The sequence below is a fragment of the Falco peregrinus genome, chromosome 1 (genome assembly GCF_023634155.1).
Source record: "Falco peregrinus isolate bFalPer1 chromosome 1, bFalPer1.pri, whole genome shotgun sequence".
Taxonomy (NCBI): domain Eukaryota; kingdom Metazoa; phylum Chordata; class Aves; order Falconiformes; family Falconidae; genus Falco; species Falco peregrinus.
The window spans coordinates 4,309,043-4,325,928 of NC_073721.1; the positions used below are offsets into that span (position 1 = coordinate 4,309,043).

General features: G+C 40.5%; 1 protein-coding gene across 4 annotated transcripts in view; it reads right to left on the bottom strand.

The window, feature by feature from the left end:
• Positions 1-929: 929 nt before the first annotated feature.
• Positions 930-16,886, bottom strand: part of ZRANB1 (zinc finger RANBP2-type containing 1) — a 46,707-nt gene continuing 30,750 nt past the window's right edge. For all 4 annotated transcript variants that reach the window (XM_055800857.1, XM_055800923.1, XM_055800750.1 and 1 more), the window contains 6 exons: positions 16,050-16,121; positions 15,245-15,443; positions 11,568-11,688; positions 10,591-10,720; positions 5,184-5,413; positions 930-4,180 (listed from right to left, as the gene is read on the bottom strand). In XM_055800857.1, the coding sequence (XP_055656832.1) occupies positions 3,962-4,180; positions 5,184-5,413; positions 10,591-10,720; positions 11,568-11,688; positions 15,245-15,443; positions 16,050-16,121 (971 nt within the window). In that variant the 3' untranslated portion in view covers positions 930-3,961. The remainder of the gene's footprint in view (positions 4,181-5,183; positions 5,414-10,590; positions 10,721-11,567; positions 11,689-15,244; positions 15,444-16,049; positions 16,122-16,886) is intronic.

Sequence of the window (16,886 nt, forward strand, 5' to 3'; positions counted from 1 at the left end):
TGCTGAAACGACAGTAAAAACCAATAGGAAACCATTTCATTGATGTTAAGGTTTAGAGTTGCTTTTAAAAATAAACTAGCTCTGGTACTTTGGTTTGTTTTTCAATAAGCAGTTGCATCCCAGATGGGTGCAAGTGCTTCCCTGCGTCGCAGGATCTTGTGCAGCTGTTGTTCCTCGGGGATCTGCTGCCAGCAGCGGGGACCGCAGCCGGACAGCGAGGGGCTCGGCTCAGACCCCCCAGAGGACAGGCAACACCGTGTTCTTCAGCTGACACCCAACCTGCCTCTCAACCCAAACCAAGGACGGATGCAAACGTGGGCAGGCAGCTTCCACTGGAGCGCTGCAAGCTCCACAGGAGCGGAAATCCGAGATCCCAAGGGTTACAAACGAAAGGACACGTTTTGGTAACAGGCTGCAGTTTGAGAAGTTCCCTCTGCTGTTGGGTTTCAAGCATCTGCAGCGCAACCACCAGCAAAACGTGCAAAGAGAAGATCCATGGACGTGGAAAGGGAAGAGTATCATCGCAGTTACCATGTGTTAAAGTGCCGGGAAGCAGCATGCTGCAACTCTCAAATGGAAGATTATTGGGGAAGGAAACGGGAAGTAAAGGAGTCGCTGCTGCGGCTCTGTGCCGTTACTTTGCTGACAGAGCCACACTGCTGTCATGCTTTGGGCAGGCAGATGGGGAGGCTCTCCGTTGACTATGGATGTCAGAGCAGCTTAAAACAAGCAGCTTGAAGGTGACAAGACACCAAATAAAACCTAAAAGAAGGTGTTAAGGGAAGTTACTGAACAAAAGGGTGGGGGCAGTGGGGGGAAGCGGCAATTAAATAAGGGTCTCTATAAATGCACACAAACAGATTCTGTTAATGGAATAAACACGATCTAGTAATATTTGCCATAAGCCATGCAGCAGAACTTTGGAAGAATCCAGAATTACTAAATTTTAATATATTAAAAACAAAAGAAATACAGGGATTTTTCACTGAGGAATTCATAAATTAAACCAGAAAAAACAACCAGATGCAAAGGAGGTAGCAATGAAAAGCCAAGTTCTGTGCCAGGAAAGCACGTGCTGCTGCGAGCAATAATATGAGGAAAATAACACGGAGAAACCCAATTTTATATATATGTACTTGGCTAAAAGAGCAGAACTTGCTGACAAGCTGCAAGGTAGCATTTGCAAATTAACCTCATTACTTGTAAACTTTCAAGTATGTGATTCAAGGAGAGTACCCATTAACATACACTGACTACCGTGCTAGCACAAAGCAGGGGATTGCATCTCTTTAATCTACAGGTACATGAGGTTTGGATTAACTTGGATTCTGAAAAAGATCCTTCACCAGTTCCGAAATGACCTGTGAAGCACGGTAACCTGAACATACCATTTTACAGCACATCAGAACAAAACAATAATGATCAAAAAAGCCAAGAGCTCTGAAGTACCAGGACTGCCCCCTCATACCAAAACTAGATAAATACCGGAGAGCACGGTGCATGCTTTTGAAAACGGCTGAACTGACTCATGGTGAACTTCCACTTGCTGTGGTGAGGTGGTGGCTGGGGACGGGGATCGTCAGGCCACAACGCAGGCTGCCCACGTACAGCAACGGGAGGCGAGGAAAGGCGCTCGTCAAAATTTGGCTCAAGGTAGACTTTCACATCGGTTATTCCCCCCATGTCACACGGAAGCTTTACTTCCTTAGACGGAACAGTACTGCAGAAAGCAAAGAGGGGGTGGGGGGTGTTAAAGTTCTGCACACCCCGTGAAGTAGCCAACTGAAGGCAGGAGCTTATCCTTTTGTCCACCCAAACGGTGGTCTGCACAGGGGAGCCAGTCCTGGGTAAGCTGGGATCTGAATTTACAGCAGCGCGGCCACTGAAGCACAGCTGCTCAAGCTGGCAGGCCTAGCCCTGCGCTAGAAGGGCCTCCAGAAGGGGGGCGGGTTATGCCACAACGGATCAACGATGCCACCGAGCACACCAGCTCAGATCAGGGAAGCTCTCATCCCAGCTTACTCTGCACTCCGTTCCCCCGACAGAAAACCTTCACGTCCTCAGCTAGACAAGGTATAAAAAGGATTTCACCGCAAGGTAAGAAAAAAGGAGAGAAAAAAAACAAACCAACCCAAAACGATTTAGAAAGCAAACTTGAAACAGGACCATATGCTTGTGAAGAACCTCTTTAGTATCTGCGGTTTGCCTATTTAGTTCAGGTAAATCATACGTACATTGCAGATAAGCATGCATTCTTTGAAATTTGCGCATGCATCCATCTTGAGGAGATCTAATGGCCAAAGGAAAAAAAAAAAAAAAAAAAAAAAAAGGTGAAGACATTTCATAATAAACCTCAATGGAATCTGTGCTGGGAAAATTGCTAAATTAATACAGTACTTCATTATTCCTATACTTGCGGTGCTGTCACCAAGTTTATGTAGGAGTTGTGCACATTTCAACACCATCTAAGCAGCATTTGGAAGAAAAAGCAGCAAGTTCCTCAGGGTTTCCATAGCTCTGAACTACATAAAAATATGTGCTATGGGGCTTCTTTCCAAATTCTAATTCAAACAATTTCATCTACTGCAAAATTCCTTAGTCAACCACCACACCATCAAAAGTGCTTTTCCAGACAACCTGAATTGCACTGTATATGTAAAAACTGGCATTAACCTTTAGTGTTTTAAGTGAGATTTTTAGATAAACTTTATCCATTACAGGTTACATGGCTAAAGTTATCAAATATAATAAAATTTCTACTGGAGAATATACTCTGAACTTACAATCTTAGGAACTTACATAAGTTTAAGTATGGCCACATCAATCAACATGCAAGAAATTCCCAGGTTTACATACTGAGAAATATATAACAGTGCTTTTAATAACAACTTTAGCATAGATTCTTCTTTTTAATCGGAACTGCCGAGTGTATTCTCACTAGATTTAATGACTGAGGAATAACCCTTTAAAAAGGTGTTTTTTCATTTGCAGCAATGTTTGAGTTGATGAATAAATGATAAAATGATATATAGTTTGTATCACAGCAAGACAGAGTTCTGACAATATGAAATTCTCAATCATGTCTTGAGTTCTCGAATTTCACACAATTTTGTTTAGTGTATGCTCACTGGAATAAAATCCCTATATTTTAGGTCACTTCTCTGAATAAATATTCTTACATATACTGAAAGGAATCTATTAACTATTAGAAGAAAAAAAAATATGAAAAAACCCAACCAAAAAAAAAAAAAATCATCTTTTCAGGAAACAAATAATTTCACTCAATGAAAAATTTAGCTTCTCTTCCAGTTTGTTCCGTAGAGTTTAGATTTTATTATATGGGCACAGCAGTAACTCAAATATTAGTAAAATAATGAATGTATTTTTGCTTATGACTTGCTGTGGCTATTTTGTGCAAACAAAAAAAAACCCCTCACAATCTGACCTGGGCACTAGTGAGATTTCACATAAATGGGCCTTTCACGGAACTGTGTCAGAGTATCTAAAGGGTGATGCAGAATACCAAGTTCTACTGTAAAAGAATCTCGGAGGGAAGAGAGATCCGTCTAACATGTGCTTTCATAAGTGCCCTTATTTGAAAAATTTCTTCGCAATAATTAAGATGCTGGTATACTTTTCCTATTACACAACCTCTTACACAACCACATGCGGTACATTTATAGACAGATTTACAATCAGAAAGAAAAATGGTTTTTTTCTGTCTTGATAATAAAATTAGCTGTTTTTTGTTTCTTTTTCTTTGTTTTAATACAAACTGTAGTCCAGCCCATTTTGCTCTCTTCACGCAGCAGATGAGCTTCTAGACTCTCTCCATGCTGGTTAGAAAAACCCTTTACAGCACGTTTCCCCTAGAATTGGGTCGTTCCACAACGAACTGCTAGAGCACAACGCTAACTCCGGGTCAGACACTCTGCGCTGGTAATTTCCAGTTTCTTCCTCATCATTCATCATCATCATCCTCATCTTCCTCACCATCAGAAAGCGATGTACAAGGGCGGATCTGTCGGTAGCGATCAAGCCACTTCTCTACCATCTGGGTGACCAGTGGATGATTGCGCCTACGGGAGCTTTTCTGCATCGCCACGAGAACCCCTCCTTCTGTCACACAGCAGTCCAGCCATTCCCGAAGCAGTTTCTCTTGCTGCTCCTCATTACCTATCTTTGGGGGAGAGAAAACAGATTGAGAACGATGCTTGAAACGTCACCAGCAACTTTAGGCAAGCCACCTGTGATATTCCGGAGCACCCAGGCTAGGGCAGCAATGCAGCTCCTTTTCAGAGCTGCCAGAGTTAGCACACTACTTCACTGCAGCTGGGAGTCCCCAAAAGCCACACGGATGCACACTGCATCTTCCACCAAAATTTGAAGGGTCTGGAAATATTCCCCAACTATTCTTCCCTTCTACATTTTTCAGATGTGTATTCCCAATATAGTGCTCCTATATTTACTTGTAAGCAACTCATTATTTATGGTAGGCACCATATATAAGGAGGATAACTCCTAAAAGAGTCTTCTGGCTTTATAAAGTAGTTTTTAGGAACCTAGAAGTTCTTGGCATGAAATATTTCCTCTTTTAAGCCATAACAAATGTTGCAGCTTACTGAAAAAAAATATCCTTCTCTAGATTAAAGCCCATACCTTTTCTCCTTTATTTACAGGATGCCCACTTTTAGCAATTACTTCAGATTTTCCAACCCTCCCTTTCCCCGTGTACACACCTCACTGAGGTAGTTCCCTGTCTTTTATAAAGAAGAAGAGAGTTGAATTTCACTAGAAAAAGAGGTAGAGCATGCTGTAACTACTGGCCAATATTTGTGTCACATCTTTTAAAAAAAACAAACCAAACAAAAAACAGGTGTATTTCAGTCTCACATCAGTGTCAGAATCCTTATTTCTCGGTCCTTTTTAAGGTACGCTTGTATTCGCATGCACAGTGAAGTTACATTCAATTTACAGAGCTATAAATAAGCATCAAATTTGTGGGAAAACACCTCTCAATCACCTCAAATGACGGGGAAGGCAGCAGTATTAATTAATCAGAACGGTACACTCCCTGGAATTCTCTGAACTACAAAAACATACGGGGCCTACAGAGACTGCTGAGGCCACAGCTTAAATAAGCAGCTGTGACAAAGGTGACCAGCTACACAGCTATTTCTTACCTCTTGAGCAGAAAGGAAGTGAATGTGCAGTAATTTCCTCTCGCTATCCACCAAGGGTAGAAAGGTAACAGTAACATCATCATCAGTGTTCAAGTTAGCACCAGCACCTCGATTGCCATAGCCATCGTTCTCCATGGCAACCAGAGCGGAGAAATGGCCCCTTGTGTAGCCCAGAGCAATAGGACTTTTCCAACAAAAACTCTGTTCCCATAACAAAGGCAAATATACACCTGAGACAAGTTAAAAGAAAGGGTAAGACAAAACTGCAGTGTTCAACAATGAAGAATTCGGAAACAAACCTTTTGCTTTTGGCTAAATGCAGTAGCAGCGACAAATTACACAAGCATTTTAAATGGACTTGGTTTGGTCTGCACTAACATAGGTCACACCTTTCATACAGCTGATTATTGTTAGGTTAACAGGAGATTAGTAAAGTATCTCTGCAATTGTACAAAAGCGATCACAATTACAACCAATACCACATTACCCCAAAAACCTATGGTCTATAATATAGCGATGAACAAAGAACGAGGTTAGAAGAGCAGTCTTAGGTTTAGCAACTCTTCTTAAATATGTCTTAAAAAAATTACAAAGGGAAAAAATCAGATTCTGCATCACAGAAATAAAAGCTACAGTCAGATGCCTATTTTTACCAGAACAAAAATTCCACCATCTGCTTACAAAACTTATTATTAGAAGAACTTGCTGCACTAAACGTTATTCAGCACCTAAGCATGTAGCCCATCCCAGAGGCAATGGGACTTCTCATAAACATTGTATTAATAGATTAAAATAACCTACATCAACTATGCATATCTAGTCTCCAAAAACAACCCCCACCAAAACCCAAAGCAACCAACCACCGAAAAGCTGATCCTATTTTACTCAGCTACGACAAGTTACCGATGTCACAAATTCTGAAAGAAACTGCACTTTTTCCTCACCAATGTTTTTATTGCTAAAAGACAGGAATTCGCTTGAGGTGCATGAAGTCTCAAAATAAAACTCTAGCTCCTTTCTTCTAGGAACGTCAGTAATTCTTGGTGTGTACTGCTGCAAGACAACTTAAGCAAAAGCATGCTTTACCTTGTGACAGTTTAAAAATAGCCACGCATAAACTTAAGTGCACGTGTAGCATAGCAACCTTTCCTGGTACAGCTGCTGCCAGCAAGCGAGGAATAGACGCCGCAGCAAAACAAGGCACTTCACTTCTACTCCACCATCCATGGAGATGAGGTCTGAGGAGGGGGTGGGTTTGGAGGTTTTAACTGAGTTTAAAACTCATCTTTGCCGCAACAAAAATTAGCGGGGGCTACCAGTAAATACTTGTCCCTTGTTTACCCTATTCTTGAATTGGCAATCAAGAAATACCTAAAAGTCTTTCTACTTCTTTGAGGTTAAGATTCCCACAACTTTTAACAACATCTAGTTCTAAGGACAAATCCATTTAACACCTTTTTAGCGCGGCCTTCCTCCCATCCCCGTTACAATGAAGTCTCACTGTGATTCAATGCTAAACACAAGAGATGCAGAACAAGGGATAAGCATTAAGTAGAAAACGTCAAGCCTTTACACTGCAGGAAAGAACCGAACATCTGGTCAAAATTCAAAATTACACTGAAAATAACATGCTAACTGTCAAACGTAGCAAAGACACTCCCTCAGTTCCTGGCAATCCAGTCTTAATGCATACTCACAGAAATAACTTCATGAACTTTTTTCCAATCTTTCTTTTGAAGCAGCAGCAGAACAATCAAGCAGCCGGGGGGAAACCGATCTATGAATATTGTATGCTTTGTTTAAGTATGACGGCGCTACCTACCTACATGTTGGTTAGGTTACCGAGGCCTTTCAGAACTCAAGGCATCCGCACCCTCAGGATGACTGCTTACCCACCTTCTTCCACAAGTTATGATCGTAGAGATCTATCAGAAGGTCCTCTCTCTCCACTTGCCACCTGTGCCAGCTCCTCAGGACAGTTACACTAGCGTGGCAAGTTGACCTTGGCTAGCTGCTGAGCACCCACCCAGCCGCTCTCTCACTCCCCTTCCTCAGCCAGACGGAAGAAAACACAACGAAAAGATTGTGAGTCAAGATAAGGACAGGGAGATCACTCACCAGTTACCATCACAGGCAAAACCGATTCGATGTGGGGAAGATTAATTTAATTTATTGCCAATGAATACAGACAGTTAATGCCTTACTGACCTAAACTGGTAGATTTTGGCCCCAGGCACTACACAATGCTTTCAGGGCTACAGAAGTCACTGATAAGCAAAGGGTCTCATCTCTGTGGCCATCTCATACCTCATCTAACACCACAGAACTCCTGCATCAAGCACAGCTACGTGACCTTTCAGGAGTGGAACTAGTCTGTTTGCCTTGCTGTGATCTCTACATTGAAATTCAGCAACTTTGTGGAAATTTTTTCACACTATTGTTTTCTCTTAGTAAGAATTCGCCACTAATAATAACCCCAAGACAGAAGGATGTGTTACGCTTTCCATTCCTCCTCAACATTATGTGCTGAGCTCCACAAGAAGGGAATTTCAAGCATTATCAGGGAGAATATCTTGTGCTCTTAAGATTTATAAAAGGCAATCTGATATAAATTGATAAGGTAGCATAAGAACAGTTGACAAGCACACAAGCCATGGAAAATAAAGAGTACGGGGTAACACCTACCCGTGAAGCCATCTACACCGGGTTCGGTTTCTCCAGCCTGACCCGATAATCATTTCGGTCACCTTTTTTCCTGTTTAATTTTAAAAGCTGTATAGTCGTGCCACTAAATACATGCGGCTAGACCAGGAGCACGCTTCAGGCCGAGTAAATGGATCTTTCACTGTCAAAGCTTTAATATTTAAAGAAGCATTAACAGTCAATTGCAATCTAGGAAACAAGGAGGCTGTCAGTTACGGGATTCACAGCAGTTACAGCAAGGATCCCACGCTGGAACAAGGAATCCTGGAGAACAAAGTTCTGATCAGGGAGATTTCAGGGGTGGACAGGGTGTGTACAATACCTGCCACGGCACTATGAACTGAACCGTGATGTTAAGTTAAAAATCACTTCCCCACCTCTATTATAACCCACAATCTTTCTTTTTTGGTGAATGTGATCTGAACACACAGGCAGGGTGCTACACGGCGAGTCCGAGAAGCCCGAGCACTCCTCAGAGCTCCACCGAAGGGGCACATGCCAAGCAAGGCTCGCACACAAGCCCAGAACACCACGTCTTGTACCATTTACAGACCTGTCTTGGCAGCCCATACTACTCCGAGTCCGACGGCTGTTTGGTTTCAGCTGTGCTGCTAGCATTTAATTAGCACACATTAACCACAGAAATGTGGTTGGACAGGGACAGAAGTTACACAGGACTCCCAAGTTCACCTGTTCAGTGCTGTGTGTTTCTATGTATGGATGATGTGGCTTGTGGCAAGCAAATCACAAGTCATAAATATCCGTCTGACTAAATTCCTGGAAATGTGTGTCTAGTAAAAGACTGTCCCCCAGACACCCGGTTACCTTCTGGTTCACAGAGCTAGAAAACAATTTCAGCGTATTTAGGCCACATAACACTTGTCTGCCTCAATGCCCAATCTATAAAATAAAAACATCTTGCAAACCACTCAGCCTTTAAGTTAAAAAGCAACACAAACCTGAAGCGTCAGATCTGTATCACATGAATAACTGTTCTTTCCCAGTCTATCCTTTCATCATCTCTAATAAACGATACCATGTAGCTACAAAGAGTACCAAATTTTTTTTATACTCTTCAAAAGAACATTTCATTTCCTCACAGAAAGAAGTTTTGTCTCTGCCCCAGACTTACAAGCCGAGTGATTTTCTGAAGACCGAACAGTTCTAATAGGTTACACATGCGACGTTAACGCCACAGTCTGGAGTTCTACACAACACAGCTCTGCCCACTTCCAAAGGTAGCGTGCTCTTTTTAAAATCACAGGAGAGGTTTTGGGAAGTCCTCTGCTAAGATATAAATAAATGGCGATGTGTTGGTGAAAACAACTGTAGGAGAGCTGTCAAAGCAGATGTACTTGAAGGCAGGAAGATGAACCATGGGAAAAACCAACACCCTGCAGCACAGCCACAGCATCTGATCAAACAGTTCTTCCCACATGGGTTTTGTTTACTGCTGAGCATCTACAGATGCTCCCAATCCCCTCTTGGGTTTTTATTCTTTAAATAATAAAGTGTTAGCGCGTGATACTGGGGAAAGTCACCCAAACATGTATTTGGCTTGCAAAACAGAATACACATCTTTATAAATCTACAAACATATGTCTAAGCAAAACTGGACTGTCAGCTAATCATCTTCGCATTTATCTTAAGGATAGTTAGGCTGTTTGCCCAGAAGACTAGGAGGAGGAACAGTCAGAAGGAACCTGATCGAGTTATGCAAGTGTATAGTACTACTTGAGAAATAGGTCACTATTTTGCATCACACTTGCTGTAAACTGCGAATTACAAAAACTCAAGACAAATTTTAAAACCTTCCCTTAACTACATCACGGAATTCACTTTCGCAGAAAATGAGATTTACATTATCAGTCGGCCAATATTTTGCAATTGTATCTAAGTTACCTAACCTCATACCTCATAATTATCTGTTGGTAGAGCACTTACGAACAGAATTCCTTCCTTTTCAGCCTCTGCAATATACATTCAAGTTGCCACCTCTTCTACTTTAATCAACTACAAACAAAAGCTCAACTTTATCATTCTCAACCCTACTTTAATTTCTCTGCCTTTCTTTGTATACCCTTGCCTCTTGCTTCGAGGGTGGCAGCTTTCCGCTGTTCTTAAGGACTGCCTCACAGACCACCTCCTGCAGTGCTGCAGAGTGCCAAGACGTGCTCCTTCGTCCTGGAAGAGCATCCACAGATCCCACCATCACTCTGGTGAGAGACTTGCCAATGCAAACACCTTCTGCCTGCCTCGCCCCCAACTTTACGAGCCTCCTTCAGAAAATGCTAAATACGATACAGTTTCCAAAATGAACATCTGCAGCCATTAGTACCAGTGAATGAAATTTCAAATTCCATTTATTAAATCTCTTGTGTCTTACAGCAGTACAAACCATACAACTTCTGTGAAGTTTTCAGTCCGATTATTTTACATAAATTACAAACTAAAGGCAAGTTGAGCGGAGGTAGAAACACATTTTTACCGTGGCTACAGGCAGCATGCCCACTATACAATGAAAACCTGCAAGTTTTCAGGGGATTGTTTTGGGTTTTTTAATAGCTAACGAAAATTCACCTAAACCATAATTTCATCCTCTTCCAACTAGTGGCGTAATGTCACTCTCCTTCCAACTTCCTTTGCGTTTATGATTTATAGCTCAACTCTTTTTAAAACTCAGTTTGAAAGACTAAAGGCTTACCTTGAAAGCGGGTATATCCTAGTGTTTCTCCTCGGAAACTCTTATAATATTTTACTCCATAAACTATAATTGGTCTTCTAAGAATATGTGCAAGTACAAAAATGTGTGTCTGCTCCAAACTCGCTCCAGGCTGAACCAAACACAAAGACAGACATCACTTGAAGCAGAACTTATCATTCTTTACTCTGAAATTTGAAAAACACACCTCCAAATTGAGACAGAAAATGCTTTTAAGAGTGATCTAGCTTTACAGGAAAAACGAAACACTGGAAGACTATTACATGTCAGTTGGAAATAAGCAAAAACATTTCAGCTTGCTCCAGAATGTAACCTGTCAGTAATAATTCTTTCTCCTGTCATCCAGATTCAATCTAACATATTTCATTCCCCAGTTAGAAGTGAAACTCTACAAAATGTTTAGTCTAAAAATAATTCACTCATCTGAGGACAGGTTAAGCTAAATACCTTTCGATGATAGCAAGAAAGCACATCCAAAACAAAGAAAATAGCACCAAAATCATGTTTATGCTTTAGAAAATGAGCTAAAAATATTCCTGTAGTTGGAAGCGTACAGGAACGTACATCTCTTTTTTTGGAGGGGAATTACAAAATACCAGCTTGCTGAAGTTCAAGTAGTTTGAGCTTACAGATTTGTAGGCATGCTCTAGGAGTCAACACATTAAATACACAATTGTGTATTGGTTTATTCTACAGACTTCACTCTGACACCAAAAGACCCATACTTTTTTGTACTGTACTGCTTCATGGTAAGCTCAAAAATTAGAATTTTAAATGAACCCTTCCCTCCTGGCAGAAGAGTCTAGCCAGTGATACTTTAAGATGGCTGGCTTAAGGGGAACGTTTTCCTTTGCACATGGAAACTCTTTATTCCTGAAGAATACTTTGGGTCCTTGAAGTTTCTATTCAGAGATTAAAATATCCTTTCTAAGGGCCATCTCATAAAGAAGTTTTCTTACCTGGCTCGCAAGAGAGAGTATGAATGCCCAGTCTTCCTGCCACTGTTCCTCTCGCAATGAGAAATGTAAACCAAAGCTTTGGGAATACCACGACTCCCACTCTTTCCAGCGCGTATAGAACCTAAAACAGTAGAGAAAGAGTGGTAGAGACAAAAATATTTACTCAACCACCATACACCAGATAGCAATGTTCAATCCTTGTAATCCTTCATCCCAAGTCTGTAAAGAAGAGGGATGAGAGTATGTCAGGAAAACTGGGTTTGGTTTGGGTTTTAATCTTCAGCAGACTCCATTTGGTAAACCTCATTTAAGAAACCACTTGGGATCGCATTGCCTACAGCAAACACGTGTAATAGATGCAAGTGCCTAACAGGCTCCTGGCTAGTTTGATGCTTCTTGTAATAGGGGTTTTTTTAAGCCTTAATTAAGATTATTTATGTGACGATATGCAGGGAACATAACTAAGACGTTCCATTTCAGGTAAGAGGAGTTGTTCATTCTTCTCACACAAACAATACAAGTATTCCCTATAGCTGACCATATCACGAGCCAATTAATGCCAAAATACTTCTGTATCAACTTCAAATAGACCGTTGTTAAGAGGCAGAATCTGTTGTAGATCAGGTTTTGGAAGAAAGAGTATGGTAATTTCACATTATATGGAATAGTTATAAAGCAGCGTAAACAAGATTCAGATACAGAAAGTAGAATTAATCTGATTTGCACTGAAAGTTTTAAAGTCACATAATTTCTATTTTCCTGTTTAAATTAAAATTAGCATTTTTATACACTAGTTCTAATGTTTTACCTTTCTTAACCAATTCCTTAAAAAAAAAAAAAAAAAAATTACCTACACATTAAAAAGCAGATGCTGGCTTTTTAAAATTGTCAACTCAAGCCTGATCACCACACTATGGAAAGGCCACAACTTCACATTAGGAACATGGGTTTAGTGAAGGGTGCTAAGCCAACTTTTAAACAATGGCCTTTATTGTGAATACAAAGAAACCATTCTGAAGTTCAGCTTATTAAAAAAGTCATTGAAATGAACTCATTTAATTAGAATCTGAGAAAATTAACAGACAGCGAGCGTGTGTGGAAGAAACCTTTCCTATGCTTTCAATGAAGATGCAATTATCCTAAAATCTTGGTGTATGTAACAGACCTCACCAACCAGGTTGGCTTTCCCAAGTACAGCTAAAATCTTTGCATGGCTTAAAAGGCCTATTAATAAAGACATTTTGATAGGTCTCCGTGCTCATTCACAGAAAATGAAGGGAGGGAGGGCAGGAGGACAGAAAAAGAAACTACCTCCCCAAAAGCTCTACTGTGAAAGTGTTTTACTAAAGAAATTTCTTCCTTGAATTAGTCAGCCAAAGCCACAGTTATCTGTAGATGTTCACAGGAGGTAGCCTTGTAGACAGAAGTCAAGGCTCAAGATTTGCATCTAAAAAAACACCCGAAAAATAATTCTGAAAGCCCACTTAGGGGCATATGCCCATTCTCCACCAAAAGCTTACAATGGAATTTAAACAGGGACAAATCAGAACACACTTCTGTGTAAGCTAAAAAAAAGTGTACTCATCTAAAAGGTGAGTGGAAAAGATGCCACAGGCCAGAGCCTCTGGGAACTTCACCACTGAGCTTTTTCTGAGTAGCGGACACTAGACTGTCTCTAGTAAATAGATTCTTCTTTGTTCAGCATCTGAACAAACACAACAAAATGAGGCCAAATGAGTTACATGAACGTTCTGTGTCTGAGTATAGAAATACCCATTTTTAAGTGTCTTTGTGAAGGCTTTGAAGAACAATTCCACTTGAAAACAGTTTAAGCATACTGTTGTTGAGACTAGCGGTTACGTTTAAGAGCCTACTCCTTCAGCACAGTGACAACAATGTCACTTCTACCTGCTACACATCCTAGCCCACAGAATTAGAAGTGAATGTATCTTCCCACATAGATTCTATACAGCAAGTAAAGGATGTACAGGGTGATCTATTTACAACTGAACTTCAGTAAAAAGACCTCTCACACCCTCACTCGATCTTTTGAAAGGAATTATGACTCAAATCTGACCTAGTATCACCCAGACTGACCTTGAAGAAGTTGATTCTTTACGGATTTCCATCACTAACAGCCTCTGCAAGCAGGTAAGTTCCTACCAAGGATGTAGCTCTGTAGGGGTTTGTACTAGAATCTGTACTAATTCTTCCACTGACAAACTAGTATATAAAATTATCCAGACTGAAGGTAGGCACCTGTACTTAAACAACTACGAAGGAACACATGAATCAGTCAAAAAAATCTGTGCTTTCAGTAAGGATAAAGATTAAGTAAATTCAGAGTAAAAATGCAAATTCTGTCCAGAACGTGAACTAAAAAACTTAACCAGATTTCATAGAGTCTAAATAGCGAGTGTTACATTAGATACAACAGTAAGTCAAGAACAGTTAACACTAACATTTTGAAAGACTGGTTTAAACATCAAAAGTTTGCAGCATGTTTTTGGATACCACACTTGATTTTGTTACCATAAAGAACAAAACCTGACCTATCATAAATCTCTGTTCTGGCCTCAGGGGAGCTGCTTATAATGCCAGGGACATTCCTGCATGGTCGAGATGCACACTCCATTATAAACAACTTCAGAGTAGCAGCAGATCCATTCAGAGACAGGTCCTCAGGAGGACAGTTACTGAAGCACCACTTTATTGAACCCAGCTCTGGATGCTAATTGGGGGAGTTTTCTCCGAACTGCAGGCAGCTGGGGACAGTAATCACCAAGGCTACGTACAGGTACCCCCAAAATTAACCTTTGTTGTTGACTTCATGTACAGCACAAAGCAAGGGGACAGGCTCTTTCTCTAGTATCCTTGCTTGCAGTGTTTCTCTTGCCCTTGACTACAAGAACGTAAGAAAACCGACCACCTGTGTCTTACACAATCTCTTCCCTTAGTCCCTTTACGCACTCAAGAATTGTTGGACACCATTGGGGTCCAACTGTAAGAATTTTTCCTCTAGTAAAGGCAAACCACAGTATCGGACTAAAGAAGGTTGCCAGTGTAAAACAACACAAGTTCTACAGAATGATAAATTAATTTTATGTCCAAATGACAGCGCTAGTTAAAATGTCAATGCTCTGTCCTTAACTGCCATTATTTTAGCAGACAGAACAGAAAGAAAAAAAAAAAAAAAAAAAGAGCAATACTGAATAAAGCTGTAACTAAGCAGACGGAATGAAAATACTGAAAAATTTGTACAGGAATAAAAGGCTATCTTCCATCAACAATCTTCTGCAAAGCTTCCACAAGGCAGCGAGGCATGGCATGTGCATGATTTACACTGCAAGTATACAGAAATTCCAGTCTTAATATCTGTTCGCGTACTTTTGACAAGCACACAGCATAAAATACTTTACTGTGATTTAAATGCCGTTTGTTGAGTATCACATACCATCGCTGAGTTCAGAACATCCAAGTTTCCAGTGCTTGCATTTCAAATACACTAGATCTAAATGACCATGCGATTCACGCAGTGACTCAACGTCTCTGAGGCACACAATCCACAGTAAATTGGGGAGCAGGGGTTGTGTTTCTTTTTAATACTATACTACTACCGACTACTATGCTACATGGAAAGCTGTCTTTAAATTTGACATAAAAAACCCCTAACTCACCAATGTGAGCAGTCATGTAAACTGTCGTGAAGAGCCTTCCGCAGCACTGAATCCTTGTCGTAAATGCCCCAAGTGGCCTGTAGTACTGAATCAAGCAGGCAGTCCCCTGCAGTCCGATTCCAAAGTGCATATAACCTGCTGTCCAAGCGCGTACCCAGTTCCAGTGACCAGTTAATAATGGGAGATTCCTCTTCTAGCTCTGCAACATGACAACAACCTCTTTTAAAACCGATGTTTGTTTGAAGTCTCAGAGAATCCAAACAGCACAGTAGTGGCATAATCTCAATAATTTACCCATTTACCAAGTAAGAAGTTTTCCTTCTTACTACAAAACCAGGTGAACTACAATGGCTAAATGCATTCCTTGGGCAAAATACTGTCAAGAAAAGAAAAAACAAACACCAAAAACAACCCCAAAAAAAGCAAAACAAACCATAGCCTTAAAGCATCACATCATTTGTTTGAGGATTGCTACTGAAGCAGAAAGATTTTTTTCCATTTTCTTTAAAGAGCTTGTGACTTATAACTCTAAAGCTTTAGAAATCTTTAAAATTCAAAAGATACATTCTAAACATGATTTCTACAGATTCCATTCTTGCTCTGCCTCATAAATAGACTGTAGATGTTAAAATAATTCCAGGGTGAAGAGTAACTTGAAAGCAACAAATCTGTATTTAAAACAAATTCAGGCAACAAAGCCACATACATACACACACTTTTTTCCTTTTTTTTTTTTTTTTTTTAAATAAAGAATTTTCCCTAAAGAAAAGCAAGGAGAGATTCTAGCTATTCTCAGAGCACTTACCTTTCTGAACATCTCTGTCAAGTACTTCATCAAATAACTTTTCTTGGACTGTAGGCGGTAAGTCTTCAATATCTGGAAAAATAGAAAGCAAATATAAAAGTCACTTAATACTGCTGTAAGAGAGAGATTACGAGCTGGTGCTCAGGAGAACTTATGCAACAGCTTTTGCCCCATCATCCCTAATGTCTCCTCTGAAAAGCTGCTGTTACTTTCAGATCTGTCATTTGTGAACACAGGCTTCATACAGCACGCTAAAGTAGGCATGTATCCCAGACTGATTTTCATACCTTTTACACAGAAAGGATCATCACAGCACGCAGAGGGTAAGAATGGATTTGTCTGAACGAGAAAGCGAAGTAGAGAACCACTTTGACGTAGGGAGGAAAAAAAAAACACCCAACACTACTGCTTTCATCCCTACTGTACTTAGGACAGACTCAATCCTAAGCAACAGTTTTCCACCCATTTGAATGGCTTTCCCTCCCTGGTCTCCCCCAGGGGACAGGTACAGTTTGCAAGAGATTTGTTCTTGTACAGAATATCCATTTCATTAGTCATTCCATGCAAACTTCAATGAAACAGTGCAGAGAACCCCAAGGGTTTGCAGGCTGCAGTTTGCACATTCGAAAATAAGAAACGGAAAAACTAACTATTGAGCTATGACACCAAAAATGCCACTACTGACAACTGTTCCAAGAGCTCTACGGACAAAACCTGAAACTGCGAATGTAGCTCTTAAAAAAAAAAAAATACACACCAAAAAAAAAAAAAAAAAACCAACCAAAAAAACCCCACAAAACAGGGATGAAAATTGTATACTGGGCAAAACCCTTTTGC